Source organism: Helianthus annuus, chromosome 9 (genome assembly GCF_002127325.2).
Source record: "Helianthus annuus cultivar XRQ/B chromosome 9, HanXRQr2.0-SUNRISE, whole genome shotgun sequence".
In the NCBI taxonomy this organism is placed as follows: domain Eukaryota; kingdom Viridiplantae; phylum Streptophyta; class Magnoliopsida; order Asterales; family Asteraceae; genus Helianthus; species Helianthus annuus.
Genome location: NC_035441.2, coordinates 165,153,842 through 165,167,396, shown reverse-complemented (window position 1 = coordinate 165,167,396; position 13,555 = coordinate 165,153,842). Strand labels below are relative to the sequence as shown.

Here is a 13,555-nt window from a genome sequence, read left to right as displayed (position 1 = left end):
CTTACTTTTATTTTTTACCCATTTTACGTAATATTTTTTCCGACTTATCTTGTTTGGCGTCAACGATTAGTTAATAAATTACATAAGGTACTTACACATAATTTTAATTGTATTCTATCTAAATATACCATTTATAATTTTCAATTCTTAATTGCTAGCTATATATATAACCTGTGTATTATACAACTTAACATTAAGAGCTCCAAGTTTATTATTTTTCAAATATAAACAACCTATATTGACTATTCCTATAGTTATAATAAATTCACCTATATTTTTTAGTCAGACAAATAAAAAAATTAATAAAAACATAAAAAATATTAATTAAGTTCTACTTACAGGTTGTTGCGGATGCTGTCGTTACAGTTTAGTCTCTCTTTCTCTCTCTCTCTCTCCCACCCTCACCCTTTTGCTGCACTCCACTCATCTCTCTCTCATATGTCTTTACATTTCTCTCTCATGTCGTCGTATCTGTAACTCCAGAAGAAGCTGATTTCCTTCCCTTCATACAACACACTTCCGATATTACTCTCTCCCTCCTTATCCGCCATTATTCCGATTCTCATAACTTCATCCTCATTCCGCCAAATCTACTTCTGTTTCTGATTTAATGTAATGGAATCTCCACCACCACCACCAGCATCAACCATGGAGGATTGTTGCGTCAAAGTAGCCGTACACATTCGACCGCTTATCGGTGACGAAAAGCTTCAAGCCTGTAAGGATTGTGTCGCCGTTGTTCCAGGAAAACCTCAGGTTCATTACCGGATTATTATTCTCCTCGCTATAATAATAATAATTTCGGTTAGTTTTTAGTGTCGTCTTAAGTGTTAATTGAATCTAGGTTATTAGAGATCCGGTAGATCTTAACGTTAAGTGACTCAATTATTATTATAATTTTGACTAATTTGATCGCAAATCATATTTAATTTATGATCTGAGAGTTGATTCAGTTGTTTTTGTTAATTGTGATGGAAATGTTTGCTCATTAATGAGGAAATCACATGTCTCTGTTGAGATTTTATTGTAGATTAACGATTGTTACATGGATGATTAGGTTTGATTTTGATGTGTTTGTTAATGTGTGAAATGATTAATTGGTCAAATACATGAATTATTGGTTATTCTGGTGCAGGTGCAATTAGGTACACATTCTTTTACTTTTGATCATGTGTATGGTAGCACCGGAACTCCATCGTCTTCCATGTTTGAAGAGTGTGTTGCTCCTCTTGTTGATGGTTTGTTTCAAGGATATAATGCTACTGTTCTCGCTTATGGCCAGGTATATTCAAGGAATTAAGATGAACAATATTATGTTGTTCATGATGATATTATTATTTGACATTTCAAATTTTACAGACCGGTTCGGGCAAGACATACACCATGGGTTCTGGCTGCAAAGACGGTTCCCAAACCGGCCTTATTCCTCAAGCGATGAATGCTTTATTTAACAAGATCGAAAGTTTAAAAGACCAGATAGAATTCCAGTTACATGTTTCTTTCATTGAGGTATGCTATTGTTAAGTTTAAGTTTGTAAATATGTATCCTTAAAGTTTTAACCAAACGATTCTTGTTTAAAGATTCTAAAAGAAGAAGTACGCGACTTGCTGGATCCAAACTCGAGTAACAAATCTGAGACACCAAATGGTCAACCAGGAAAAGTCAACATACCCGGGAAGCCACCGATACAAATTCGTGAAAATTCAAACGGTGTCATAACACTTGCCGGATCTACTGAATGTAGTGTACAAACACTAAAAGAAATGGCTGATTGTTTGGAGCATGGATCGTTGAGCAGGGCAACCGGGAGTACAAATATGAATAACCAGTCAAGGTTGATTACTCTAGTTTGACTTTTTTGCATCTTTCAATCTATCTCTTCTATACATAAGTTCTTATATATCTTAACCTTTTATGTAGCCGTTCACATGCTATATTCACCATCACAGTTGAACAGATACGCAAAACAAATTCTGGTGATAATAATTTGAATGAATCTATGAGTGATGAGTATCTTTGTGCTAAGTTGCATTTAGTGGATCTTGCTGGATCAGAACGGGCTAAAAGAACAGGTTCAGATGGCATGCGATTCAAAGAAGGTACTCATAACGAGTATTAGTTGTGTTCGGCTGTTCGCTATTCCTGATACTAAAAATACAAACATGATTTTTTTCTTCTTTTTTGTGTGTTTTGGAAACAGGGGTTCATATTAACAAGGGCCTTCTTGCGCTCGGAAATGTCATTAGTGCTCTTGGCGATGAAAAGAAACGGAAAGAAGGTGCTCATGTTCCATATCGTGATAGCAAACTTACGCGCCTCTTACAGGTTCGACACGATAAACTTTTCTTAGAACAAGAATTGTATTGTAGATAATACATACTCAATTTTGGATGATTTTTATACTTTACTAAAATGGCAGGATTCACTTGGTGGAAACAGCAGAACTGTTATGATTGGTAACTTTTTTAGATCCTAATTGTACTATTTTGTTACAAAGGTATTAGATTTTGCATAAAATTGTTAATTTAATAATTATTTGTTCCCAGCTTGCGTTAGTCCGGCTGATATAAACGCTGAGGAAACTTTGAACACGTTAAAGTATGCTAATCGTGCAAGGAACATTCAAAATAAGCCGGTGGTGAACAGAGATCCAATGTCAAGTGAAATGTTAAAAATGAGACAACAATTAGAGTGTTTGCAGGCAGAACTTTGTGCTCGTGGTGGTGGTTCAACACTTGAATTACAGGTACGTCTGTTAACATGAGTGATAATTCTTAATTCATAAAAATATAGTTATGAATTATTAAAAAAATCTGGTGTTTTATTTCAGGCATTAAGGGAGAAGATTTCTTGGCTTGAAGCTACTAATCAGGATCTTTGTCGGGAACTTCATGCTTACAGAAGCCGAGGCATTGCCATTCATCATTCTGAAATGAATGATAATCAAGTATGAATTGGTGTAAATATAACTTAATATCATTTGTATGAGTTGGTGTAAATGTAAGTTAATAAACACTTGTTACAGGTTGATGATTCTTTTTGCATGGAAAATGAAGTGCTAAGAAAAAGTGTTGATTCGTCTGATTATCAAATGAGTGAAAACGGTACGATTTGAGTTTCTTCTGATCTTGAATTCTTAACTTTAGGTTCTCTATCAACTATTATCTTGGTTAATAACATCTTTTTAACCTAAACGATGTATATATAGGGGATTCTGCGGTTATAGATGAAGCAGCAGCAAAAGAGTGGGAGCACACTCTTCTACAAGACTCCATGGATAAAGAACTACACGAGTTGAATAAACGTTTAGAGCAGAAAGAGGTGTGACATTGTTTTTTTCTGTTGTTGTGAATTTCTACTTTTATAATAGTTATTAATTACACATACATTTTATCTGCAGTCGGAGATGAAACTTTTTGGTGGATATGATACAATGACCCTTAAGCAACATTTTGGGAAGAAAATAATGGAACTCGAGGAAGAAAAACGGGAAGTACAGGTAATATGTGAACTCTTTTTTACCATTTTTGATATTTGATGTTAACTTTTGTTATCTACTTTGTGATGCAGAAAGAGAGGGACCGACTGCAGACGGAAATCGAAAATCTTTCATCTACTGCAGACGGGCAAACGCAAAAATTGCAAGATTTGCATTCCCACAAGTTGAAATCACTCGAGTCGCAAATTCAGGATCTCAAGAAGAAAAAAGACAGTCAAGTAATCGTTACGAAGCAAAAGCAAAAGAGTGATGAAGCAGCAAAAAAGTTGCAAGATGAGATACAATACATCAAGGCACAAAAGGTTGTTTTTTTTTTTTTTTGAAAAACCTATGTTTATACTTTACGCGGGTGATATTTGGTGCTAAATTATACGAGTTTGTAGGTTCAACTACAACACAGAATCAAGCAAGAAGCTGAACAATTTCGACAATGGAAGGCATCTCGAGAAAAAGAATTACTCCAGGCATGTATTTGCTTTTTTTTTCCAAACTCCGCTTATACTAGTAAAATTTCTTGCTAATTTATATGGAATCGTTTTGGTATACAATTGCAGCTAAAGAAAGAAGGGCGGAGGAATGAATATGAGAGGCACAAATTGCAAGCTCTAAATCAACGCCAGAAAATGGTTCGACTATAATCATCATCCATAGTTTTCTTTATATTTAAATAAGAAATTTGCAATGTCTCATTCATATACTATCACTAAAGGTTCTTCAAAGAAAGACAGAAGAGGCTGCAATGGCTACAAAGAGGCTCAAAGAATTACTAGAGGCCCGGAAGTCAACCCGTGACAACTCAGGTTTGGTTTGACTTTTGACACCAACAACTAAATCTTTATTTTTTGTTATTTGACTTTTGACCGTGCTGTTTTTGTTTTGTAGTGACTAGCCCTGGAAACGGAACAAATGTACAGGTAATCAATTACTGCTAGTTAAATTTAAGAACCTTTAATTCACTTTTATTAAATCAAATTATCTTTTTTCAGAGTAACGAGAAATCATTGCAGCGTTGGCTTGATCATGAGGTGGAAGTAATGGTGAACGTTCATGAAGTTCGACATGAATATGAGAAACAAAGCCAAGTGTATGCCTATAGTTTATTATAATAAAAATACAGAATTTTTTTTTCTTATTTTGGTTATTTAATTTGGCAGCCGTGCTGCACTGGCTGAGGAGCTAGCTGTTCTTAGACAAGTGGATGAATTTGCTTCTAAAGGAATTAGTCCTCCGAGAGGAAAAAATGGTTTCTCTAGGTATAAACAGTTTACTATATTTGTTACACAACTGTTTCCTTAAACCTCACAAAAACTAAATTCAGCCCGATTAACATGATTCAGGGCTTCATCGTTGTCACCTGAAGCTAGAATGTCAAGAATATCTTCATTAGAGAGCATGTTAAGCATTTCATCAAACTCACTTGTGTTCATGGCTACACAACTCTCTGAAGCTGAAGAACGAGAACGTGCTTTTGCCAATCGTGGCCGTTGGAATCAGCTTCGTTCAATGGCTGATGCCAAAAACCTGCTTCAATATATGTTCAATTCTCTTGCAGATGCCAGGTAACTGTTTTCTAATTTGTTATAAAACGCATCAAATAGGTAAGTCGTAAGATACTGATTTCTAGTGTTTGAAATAGGTGCCAATCATGGGAGAAAGATATCGAAATGAAGGAAATGGAAGAACAGTTACAAGAGCTCGTCGGTTTATTAAGTCAGAGTGAATTAAGACGAAAGGAAGTCGAAAAGGAGCTCAAAGTACGGGAACAACAAGCTGTCTCGATCGCATTGGCTTCATCAGCTTCGGTAAATCACTTCTTGAAATCTTCAAAACATTCTGGATAATATATAGAGTAAATTGTCATTTTCGTCCCAACATTTAGCCAGTTTTGCGACTTTCGCCCAAAGGTTTGTTTTTCGCATCTGGATCCAAAATGTTTGAAATCTTGCTATTTTCAACCGGCTCGTTAACTTCATCCGTCTTTCTCCGTTAAGTCGGGTATTTCCGTCTTTTTTTTTGTTAACTTAAAGGGCAATTCGGTCTTTTTCACTTTATGTACAAGTATTCAATATAGCGAATTGCCCTTTTAAGTTAACAAAAATGACGAAAATACCCCTGAATTAACAGAGAACTGGATGGAGTTAACGAGCCTGATGAAATGGCAAGATTTCAAACCTTTTGGATCCGGATGCGGAAAAGCATACCTTCGGGCGAAAATCGCAAAACTAACCAAACCTCAGGGACGAAAACGGCATTTTACTCTATAATAAATAAAATTTTTGTTTATTAATTCCTAACATGTTATTAAACACAGGGTAACTCTCACAATTCACTGAAACATGTGGCTGATGAAAAGAGTGGTCCGTTATCTCCAAACTCCGTTCCGGTACCCAAACAGCTGAAATACACAGCGGGCATAGTTAACGGTTCAGTGAGAGAATCAGCAGCCTTTACTGACCCAAAACGAAAGGTTAGTGTCTTGAATAATAATTACTAGCATAATGAATTTAGTCATTTATGTAGCTTGATGAATAAGGATATGTGAATGCAGATGGTACCCATGAGCCAGCTGTCGATGAAGAAGCTGGGCCAGCTGGCACTGGTGGGCCATTCCTCGGGGAAACTGTGGAGGTGGAAAAGGAGTCATCATCAATGGCTATTACAGTTCAAATGGAAATGGCAGAAACCATGGAGACTTTCGGAGCTCATCAAACACAGTGACGAAACAATCATGCGATCGAAACCTCGTCCGCTGCCAGCTTCTTCTGAAATCATGTACCATAGACATTAAGTTTAAATATATATATATATATATTTCTATTGTATATTCGTTCGTCTTTCACCACGCGTTCAACTCCAACATAAAGTATAGCGACGATTATGGAAATAAGCGCAGGTAACAAAACATTTGTAGCACTAATTGTGTGTTGAGTGTTGACGTATGCATATAAAGCGGTTAACTTTGACTTTATCTGGTGCAGTGTGATATTATAAGGTGACGTGTTGTGTGCTTGTAGATGGTTGTTTGATGTGCTGATCTGGAATAGGTAAGTTTATAGTATTGAAACATAGCTAGCTGCTGGGGCTGCTGCATCTTGTGATATGGGAGATTTATTTCATGGACCCTTTTTGATGTCTTTCCCCAGATGAAATAGTGTGTTGATGTGTTTTCTGGTTTGAATTTTTGGAAACATAAGTGTTGTTGGTAGTTGTATTGCTAATTTGTTTCTAGGCAATTGTTGTGTGAGTGCAGAAGATAGTGATTTTGTTGGAAACTGTTAAGACATTTATTAACAATGGCAGAAAATACATATTTGTAATGTTTGCTTACAATACTCTCCATTTTAATTTTTCAATGTTGTTGGGTGAGATAAGTCATGGATGGATGCATACGTACACGTATAGATGGTCAGATGGTCTTTTTTTTTTTTTTTTGAACGGCGATTTCATAAAACAGCGCGACTAGCAAGACGCTAGACCAAAAAAAATAAATAAACACCCGCAAAACATTACAAACTAAAGTTACACCAATTTCTCCATGATAACTCCTTACACGAAGTGACGAAGACCTATTCTGTATCCATAAGTATCTTAGTCACTTTATATCTTCGATAATCTTCGTGATATTTGTTTCCTTGTTTGAGAAAATTAGCTCGTTTCTCGCTTTCCACATACCCAACAAGCCGTCATTATGATACCTTGAACGATCTTTCTTTTGACCCGATCCATCTTTAAACTCTTGTGATAACATCCCGAACCGAGAATGCAAAATTATAGTGGAAATATAGCATGAAGAAAAAATATGGTCGCTTGTTTCGTCGTATTCTCCGCACCACTTACATAAGGCCGACTCCACATTCACATTTCTTCTAGCCAAAGCACATCGAGTTGGGAGCCGATCCATCTCCGCCTTCCATGCCAGAATGTTTACTTTTTTCGGGATCCAATTGTTCCAGTCCATAATAAAATGGGAATCGTTCAGGTGTTTTTCGAACAGGACCTTCTTCATAGAGGCTACTGAGAACAGCCCCTCCTTGTCTACCCACACCCAGCGGTCTGAAGCATCAGAGAGACATACATTTTGTAAAAGGCTTTGGCACCCATCTAGTTCCCTGCTCTCATCAATGGATAAATTTGAATTTTTCCGCCTCCATTTCCAAACATAATTCTACTCATCTTTGATGACACAATCTTCAATCAAGCAACCTTTGTTTCTTTCCTGTTTAAAAATGTTTGGGAAGAGAATTTTTAGCGGCTCTTGAGCTGACCAAGTATCGATCCGAACCGTATTTTATCACCCCGCCTGGCCACCCCTTTAATCAGATTAGAAAAAAAAAAACATTATGACTAGCCAAATAATTTTCCACTTTTGCAATCGACGTCCAAACACCGGAGCTATTTTTTGCGTGAGGGAGAAAGGGCCAGGATCTATTTGAAAGATGCAAGGACCCAATAACTTTTCTCCAGAGCGCATTTGTTTCGTTCATAAACCACGACCACCATTTCGAGAGGAGTGCGATGTTTGCATCTCTAAGAGGCGTGAGCCCTAATTCACCTGCGTCCTTCGGCTTTGTAATATTGTCCCAACACACCCAACTCATCTTGTTTTCACCCCAAAAAAAATTTCTTCGCTTTGCTTCCAGTTTATCAATCACACTTTGAGGAGCCTTATAAAGCGAAAAAAATATATATGGATAGTTTCTAGGACAGATTTTAGGATGGTCAACCTTCCTTCCACCGATAAAGTAGACGACTTCCATCCCGACAATCTCTTATCGAAAACATCGAACACCGGATCCCAATTCTGAATACGGTTCATGTTTGAACCGATTCGTAGCCCGAGATAAACACACGGAAGCGAATCAGCTTCACACTTAGTCCCATTAGCCATATCTGACACTTCATTTTGGTGAACTCCAACTCCATACAAGCTAGACTTTGCATAGTAAAAGCACCTTATAACCTAGCCATGTTAATGACATTCCTCCTCGACCACTCACCCACAATAATGGCATCGTCAGCAAACAAAAGATGGGAAATCACTGGACCCTCATTTATTGATAATTGATGTACGGATGAACATTTGTGCGTGTCAGCATGGTCATTTTGGGTTTGCTGAACATTTGTGCATGTCAGCATGGTCATTTTGGTTTTGTTCTTCGCTTCATCGCTTGTTGACCTGTCTAGACTCTAGACATTGCAAGGATGAACCACCGTGGACCTATACCACTTAGAATCACTCTACTTAACGGTTGTCTAAAAAAGATAAATTGTTTAATAAAACTATACTATTCAGTTATTAACAAAAAGATGTAAAAAGATAACTTATGAATATCATGGAGCAAAAAAAAAAAAAAAGATTAACATTAACAAAAGCATTTAAGGGTACGTTTGATTTGGAAGTGAACATGCATTCTACCCCACGACCCATCATGCAATAATTGTTCTCTCATCATCATAACTTCATTTTTGGAACCCGAATCTTTACAACACATAAAAAACTAAAAAAAATAATAATAAAAAAGGGCAAATTGCTTCACAATAAGGTCTCATTTAGTTCCTCTGTTACAGCAACTTCCTTGATCTCCTGAATCATCTTTAATACTTCCCACATGGTGGGTCTCTGCTCCGGCGAGCTCACCCTACACACTAACGCCACCTCAACCATCATAATCAGCCGGTTGTCCTCTCCGCCATTCATGGCCCTCATTGACCGTACCCAATTCACCATATCATCTGGCGTCAAATGCGGGTGCTCCGCCGCAGGCTTCCCAGTTAAAAGCTCAAGCAGTAGAACCCCGAATGAGTAGACATCGGACTTGGCTGTTGGCTGGTGGTTTAACTTGCGTGTTTCTGGTGCCTCATAGGCTGCAGAATCAGAATCAACATTGCCGCCGCCGCTGTCTACTAGGGCCGAAAGACAGTAGTCGGAGAGACAGGCTTCGAAATCGGAACCTAGGAGGACATTTGATAACTTAAGGTTGCCGTGAACAAGCCTCCATGCTTGGTGGATGTAAGATAGGCCTTGTGCCACGTCTTCTGCTATTTTCAAGCATGATGTCCAATGCAAAGGCTTTGCTCTCGTTGACTTTGACCCTGCATATATTACAATTGTAATGACAAAATCATTAATATTTATCACATAACATACGTAAAATTAAATTAAACAAATACACGTGAAAAGTACATTCCAACAGAATACTGATGAAAATAAAGATACGTGATCAATAAATGAAAAGCTAGCAGAATACTAAATTTTCAAAAGAAATATGACAACATAAAAAGTTTAAATATAAGAATTAAAATGGTTGATCATAAAATCCCAATAAAAATGGTTAATATCACGAAAACCCAATAAAATGGTAACTATGATGAAAACCCAACATGCTTTCACATTTTGCCTAAACATGCAAAAAACACATAAATGTTAGTTAATCGACCTATTTCTTTTCTATATTAAAGCCCCTACAACTTGTTTATAATGCATTTACTTAGAAAAATATATGTAAAATAAAAACTCAGCACCTCTTAAATTGATCAACATGTCATAAATTATCAATTTTTTTGTAAAATTAAAATTATACAATCTTATTTGTTTAAACATTTTTAAAAAGACATTTTCATTTTTTAGGACTTTAATATGTGAAAATTATGTCAAGTGACATTTAGAACACTAGTGCGAGTGTCATGGCTATTTTTAAAACATACCAACTTATTTTACAAAAATTTGTGCATCACTTTCAATAACAACCCACCAACCTGCAAGTCTGAAAGATTCCAATAGACTCTAGCGAGGGTAAAAATAATAATATTCACAAAACAACAAAATAATCCACGTGTGAAATATCTAGTCATAGATTTGACTAACCAGCTACACCGAGTCAACCCGGACCTAAACCATCCAACTGAGTTAACTCAACTCAAAAGTAAATTTAACAAACTCACCATGAATGAGAGAAAACAAACTCCCATTAGCCTGATAATCATAAACCAGCAACCTCTCTTCCTTGGCCTGAAAATACGCTCTAAGCGGGACCAAATTCGGGTGGCGCAACCCACCAACCGCATCCATGTGCCTCTCAAACATCTCCTTACTGGTCCCACACATCCTCGAACCATCTAACCGCTTCACACACACAATCGAACCATTCTCCAGCACCGCTTTATACGTACTCGCCAACGACCCCCTCCCCAACAACTCAGCATTTGCTCTCATCAACTGTTCTATACTATACACCTGCGTTTCACCCGCACTAAACACTAAATTCCCGCTCTTCCTCATCGCTATCCCGTTCTGCACCTTCTTCACCTTCTCTTCTAGCTCGTTTGTTTCATGTATCCTGATCACGTCAGCTGCAGCGTCAGCAGCTTCCGCCAGTTCCATCATCTCACTCGTCGTTGACACGATGTTTCCATTATTCTTATTCTTCTTTGATGATGATTTGGTTGATAGAAGTAAACACATAACAGAACAAAGTAGTAGAACTACGCCACTGGAGAAGCCTAGAATTAACGCTAATCGTTTGTGGTTACTTGAATCTGAGTTGTGATTTTGAATGTTCTGGATTCCTTCTTGCAACTGTGCGCTTTGTCCTAACATTATTCCAGGTGGTGGTGCTGATGTTGAAGATGATGACGTGGCGTTTTTACCGAAGAACGGACCGATGAAGCTGCATTCAGTACGGACGATCTCACCGCAAAGTCCAGGATTGTGTGAAAACGACGTCGTAGTGAAGTTAGCTAGCGTCGGAGTCACCGGAACCGGACCGGACAGCTTATTGAACGAGACGTTAAAGATCTGAAGAGACGAGTGATTCAGAGGAGGAACAGAACCGTTAAGACGGTTAGAATCGAGCCGGAGATAGTTCAACCGGTCTAGATTAGTAATATTGACAGGAATAGGACCGGATAATCTGTTGAAGGACAGATCTAGGGTTTTAAGACGGTGAAGAGATGAGATTGAAACCGGAATGGTACCGGAGAAACGGTTGTGGTTGAGAAACAGTGTTTTGAGGTTGATAAGTCTGGTGAGGTCTGGTATGGTGCCGGTGAGAGAGTTGTTTTGGAGGCTGAGTACTCGTAACTGGTCGAGAAGAGTTAATGTGTTGGATGCGAAAACGCCGGTGAGGTGTAGGTTTTCGAGAACGAGACGGATGACTTTACCGTTTGACTGGCATTGTACGCCTTGCCATTTGCAGTGAGTGGAGGTTGTGTTGATGGAGAACGGTAGGTTGTTGTGGAGGTCAGCTTTGGATGTGAAGGCTAGAATGGATAATGCGTCGGGAGGAGGTGGTGGTGGTGAGAGGGTTAATGCTGAGGGAAAGAGGGTGAAGAAGAGGAAGATGATGGTGTTGGTGGATATCATGGTTAATGGTGGTGGGGGAGATTAGAGGAGGACGCCATGGGAGGGGACCTGCAAATAATAATAATAATAATACACAGGAAGGTGGAAGGGGGAAGAGGGAAGAATATCTATCACGTGAATGGTTTTTGGATGAGGAAAATATAGAAAAAGAGGACATGGGTTTGGATTTGGTGAATCATGGGAGTTTGTTTTAAATATGGCTTTAATTTAAAATTCGGGAAATAGATTCACTTTGCTTCGTCACTTCTTTTCTTAGATTATTGAGGTTATGGATGTTAATTACGTACCAGGTGTTATATCACTCATCTCTAATATATCATCTAAAACCATTATTTTAATGGTGTAATCATGATCAAAGCCATTATCTATTTTGTTTTTTTAATACACTTTTGTCTTAAAATCATAGGAGGGTGGTAAACATGGTTCAATCCATATATGAACCATCATCAATTAAGGAAGGGGCGGTGTACCATTTAATAAATGGTCCTATATGGTAAATAATGTCCCAACCCACGCCCCCATAGCCTGATAATGAGGTTGCATTGAAACAGTAATAAAAGTAAGCACGCTATTTAAAATATCATATTTTGAAGGTTGCAAGAGGAAAAAAACCTCGGTAATAAAATAAAACTTTTAAGCAGTTTTGACGATTTGTACGTTCATGTTTCAATGACCTGTACATTATCACACCGACTCCACCGAATATTGGTGGTTAATGACTTAATGTAATATCAAGTGACCATAAAGAATACAACATTCCTAAGATAGTGTTTAAGACGTGTTAGGGGCGTTTATTAGTTAGTTTTATCAATTAGAAGTACAGATGGACTAAACTCGACTTAGTCACGTTTAACACACAATATGTAGAATCTTTAATAGACCTTCATCTTTCGAATTATTTATTGAAGAAACATGCACCTAGACTAAGGATCTTTCGAGTGAATCTGGTTTATCTTCTACAACAATAATCGGAACTTGGATTTGCAAAACAGAACGCCGTTAGGACTCTTCACAGGAATGGGGTTATCCTTTGACCACCCTTCAGCATGAGAATAAGTATTCGTGTTTGGTAGAACTAAGGTGTTTAGAGAGAGAGAGAGAGAGTGTGTATATCGACGGAGTGAACAAATTACCTTTGACTTGGTCTCATGTATTTGTAGTGATTGGTGGTTAAGGTTTTTCTCTTTCGATTAAGTCAAAATAGATGTTGACCAGTTTGTTATTAGGTGAACTAGGTCATACCTCGTCATTTATCTTATTTTGTTCTTAATTAACTATTCGCGTGAATCGTACATAAAAATATTCTTCATCTACAAGGATGTTATATTATTATCAAAATTTAAATATATAAAAAGAACTAAAACTTCAGTCACATGTTTAGCTAAAGAAATATAAAGCTTGGCTAAGTAGTTTGAATTGTTTCAAAATGTTTAGTCACTTTTTGTTTCTTTTAACTCTTTTTGTGTTTGAATTGTAACAGTACCACTTTTACGAGTCCTTTGAAGATATGTTATATATAAAGAATTATTTTACAAACAAAATACATAAATTAGATAATATTTACCAATGCACCTTTGTCCTTTGTGTTCTCCATGCATAATCATGAAAAATAATTTAGTTTAGATGTGAAGGACTATTTAGAGTTAATTATATAATTAGTCACAATGATTTACATAAAGTAACATTTCAAGGT

The 13,555-nt window shown here is 37.2% G+C and overlaps 2 protein-coding genes across 2 annotated transcripts; one reads left to right on the top strand and one right to left on the bottom strand.

Moving 5' to 3' along the window:
- The first annotated feature begins 341 nt into the window (after positions 1 to 341).
- LOC110879393 (kinesin-like protein KIN-4A) lies at positions 342 to 6,853 on the top strand. The gene is made up of 24 exons (XM_022127844.2): positions 342 to 756; positions 1,136 to 1,282; positions 1,360 to 1,509; positions 1,582 to 1,835; positions 1,922 to 2,100; positions 2,202 to 2,326; positions 2,421 to 2,457; positions 2,548 to 2,747; positions 2,832 to 2,948; positions 3,027 to 3,105; positions 3,210 to 3,322; positions 3,402 to 3,500; positions 3,572 to 3,802; positions 3,884 to 3,964; positions 4,055 to 4,126; positions 4,210 to 4,300; positions 4,383 to 4,414; positions 4,487 to 4,584; positions 4,655 to 4,753; positions 4,838 to 5,059; positions 5,137 to 5,302; positions 5,812 to 5,967; positions 6,049 to 6,393; positions 6,479 to 6,853. Exons 1-23 carry the CDS (start codon positions 616 to 618, stop codon positions 6,286 to 6,288), a joined length of 3,129 nt encoding a protein of 1,042 aa, XP_021983536.1. The 5' UTR covers positions 342 to 615; the 3' UTR covers positions 6,289 to 6,393; positions 6,479 to 6,853.
- Positions 6,854 to 8,834: 1,981 nt separating this feature from the next.
- On the bottom strand, positions 8,835 to 12,039 carry LOC110879392 (probable inactive receptor kinase At5g67200). Its single transcript, XM_022127843.2, has 2 exons — positions 10,443 to 12,039; positions 8,835 to 9,593 (listed from the first exon to the last, which is right to left on the bottom strand). Exons 1-2 carry the CDS (start codon positions 11,860 to 11,862, stop codon positions 9,034 to 9,036), a joined length of 1,980 nt encoding a protein of 659 aa, XP_021983535.1. The 5' UTR covers positions 11,863 to 12,039; the 3' UTR covers positions 8,835 to 9,033.
- Between the last annotated feature and the right edge of the window lie 1,516 nt (positions 12,040 to 13,555).

What these genes read in the sequence shown, in the direction of transcription:
- LOC110879393 (XM_022127844.2), top strand. Translation starts at nt 616, where the DNA reads ATGGAATCTCCACCACCACCACCAGCATCAACCATGGAGGATTGTTGC. An exon ending in AAGAAAAACGGGAAGTACAG is followed by an intron (nt 3,501 to 3,571) that starts GTAATATGTGAA and finishes TTTGTGATGCAG; the next exon opens with AAAGAGAGGGACCGACTGCA. An exon ending in AATTCTCTTGCAGATGCCAG is followed by an intron (nt 5,060 to 5,136) that starts GTAACTGTTTTC and finishes TGTTTGAAATAG; the next exon opens with GTGCCAATCATGGGAGAAAG.
- LOC110879392 (XM_022127843.2), bottom strand. Translation starts at nt 11,862, where the DNA reads ATGATATCCACCAACACCATCATCTTCCTCTTCTTCACCCTCTTTCCC. An exon ending in TTTGTTTTCTCTCATTCATG is followed by an intron (nt 9,594 to 10,442) that starts GTGAGTTTGTTA and finishes TAATATATGCAG; the next exon opens with GGTCAAAGTCAACGAGAGCA.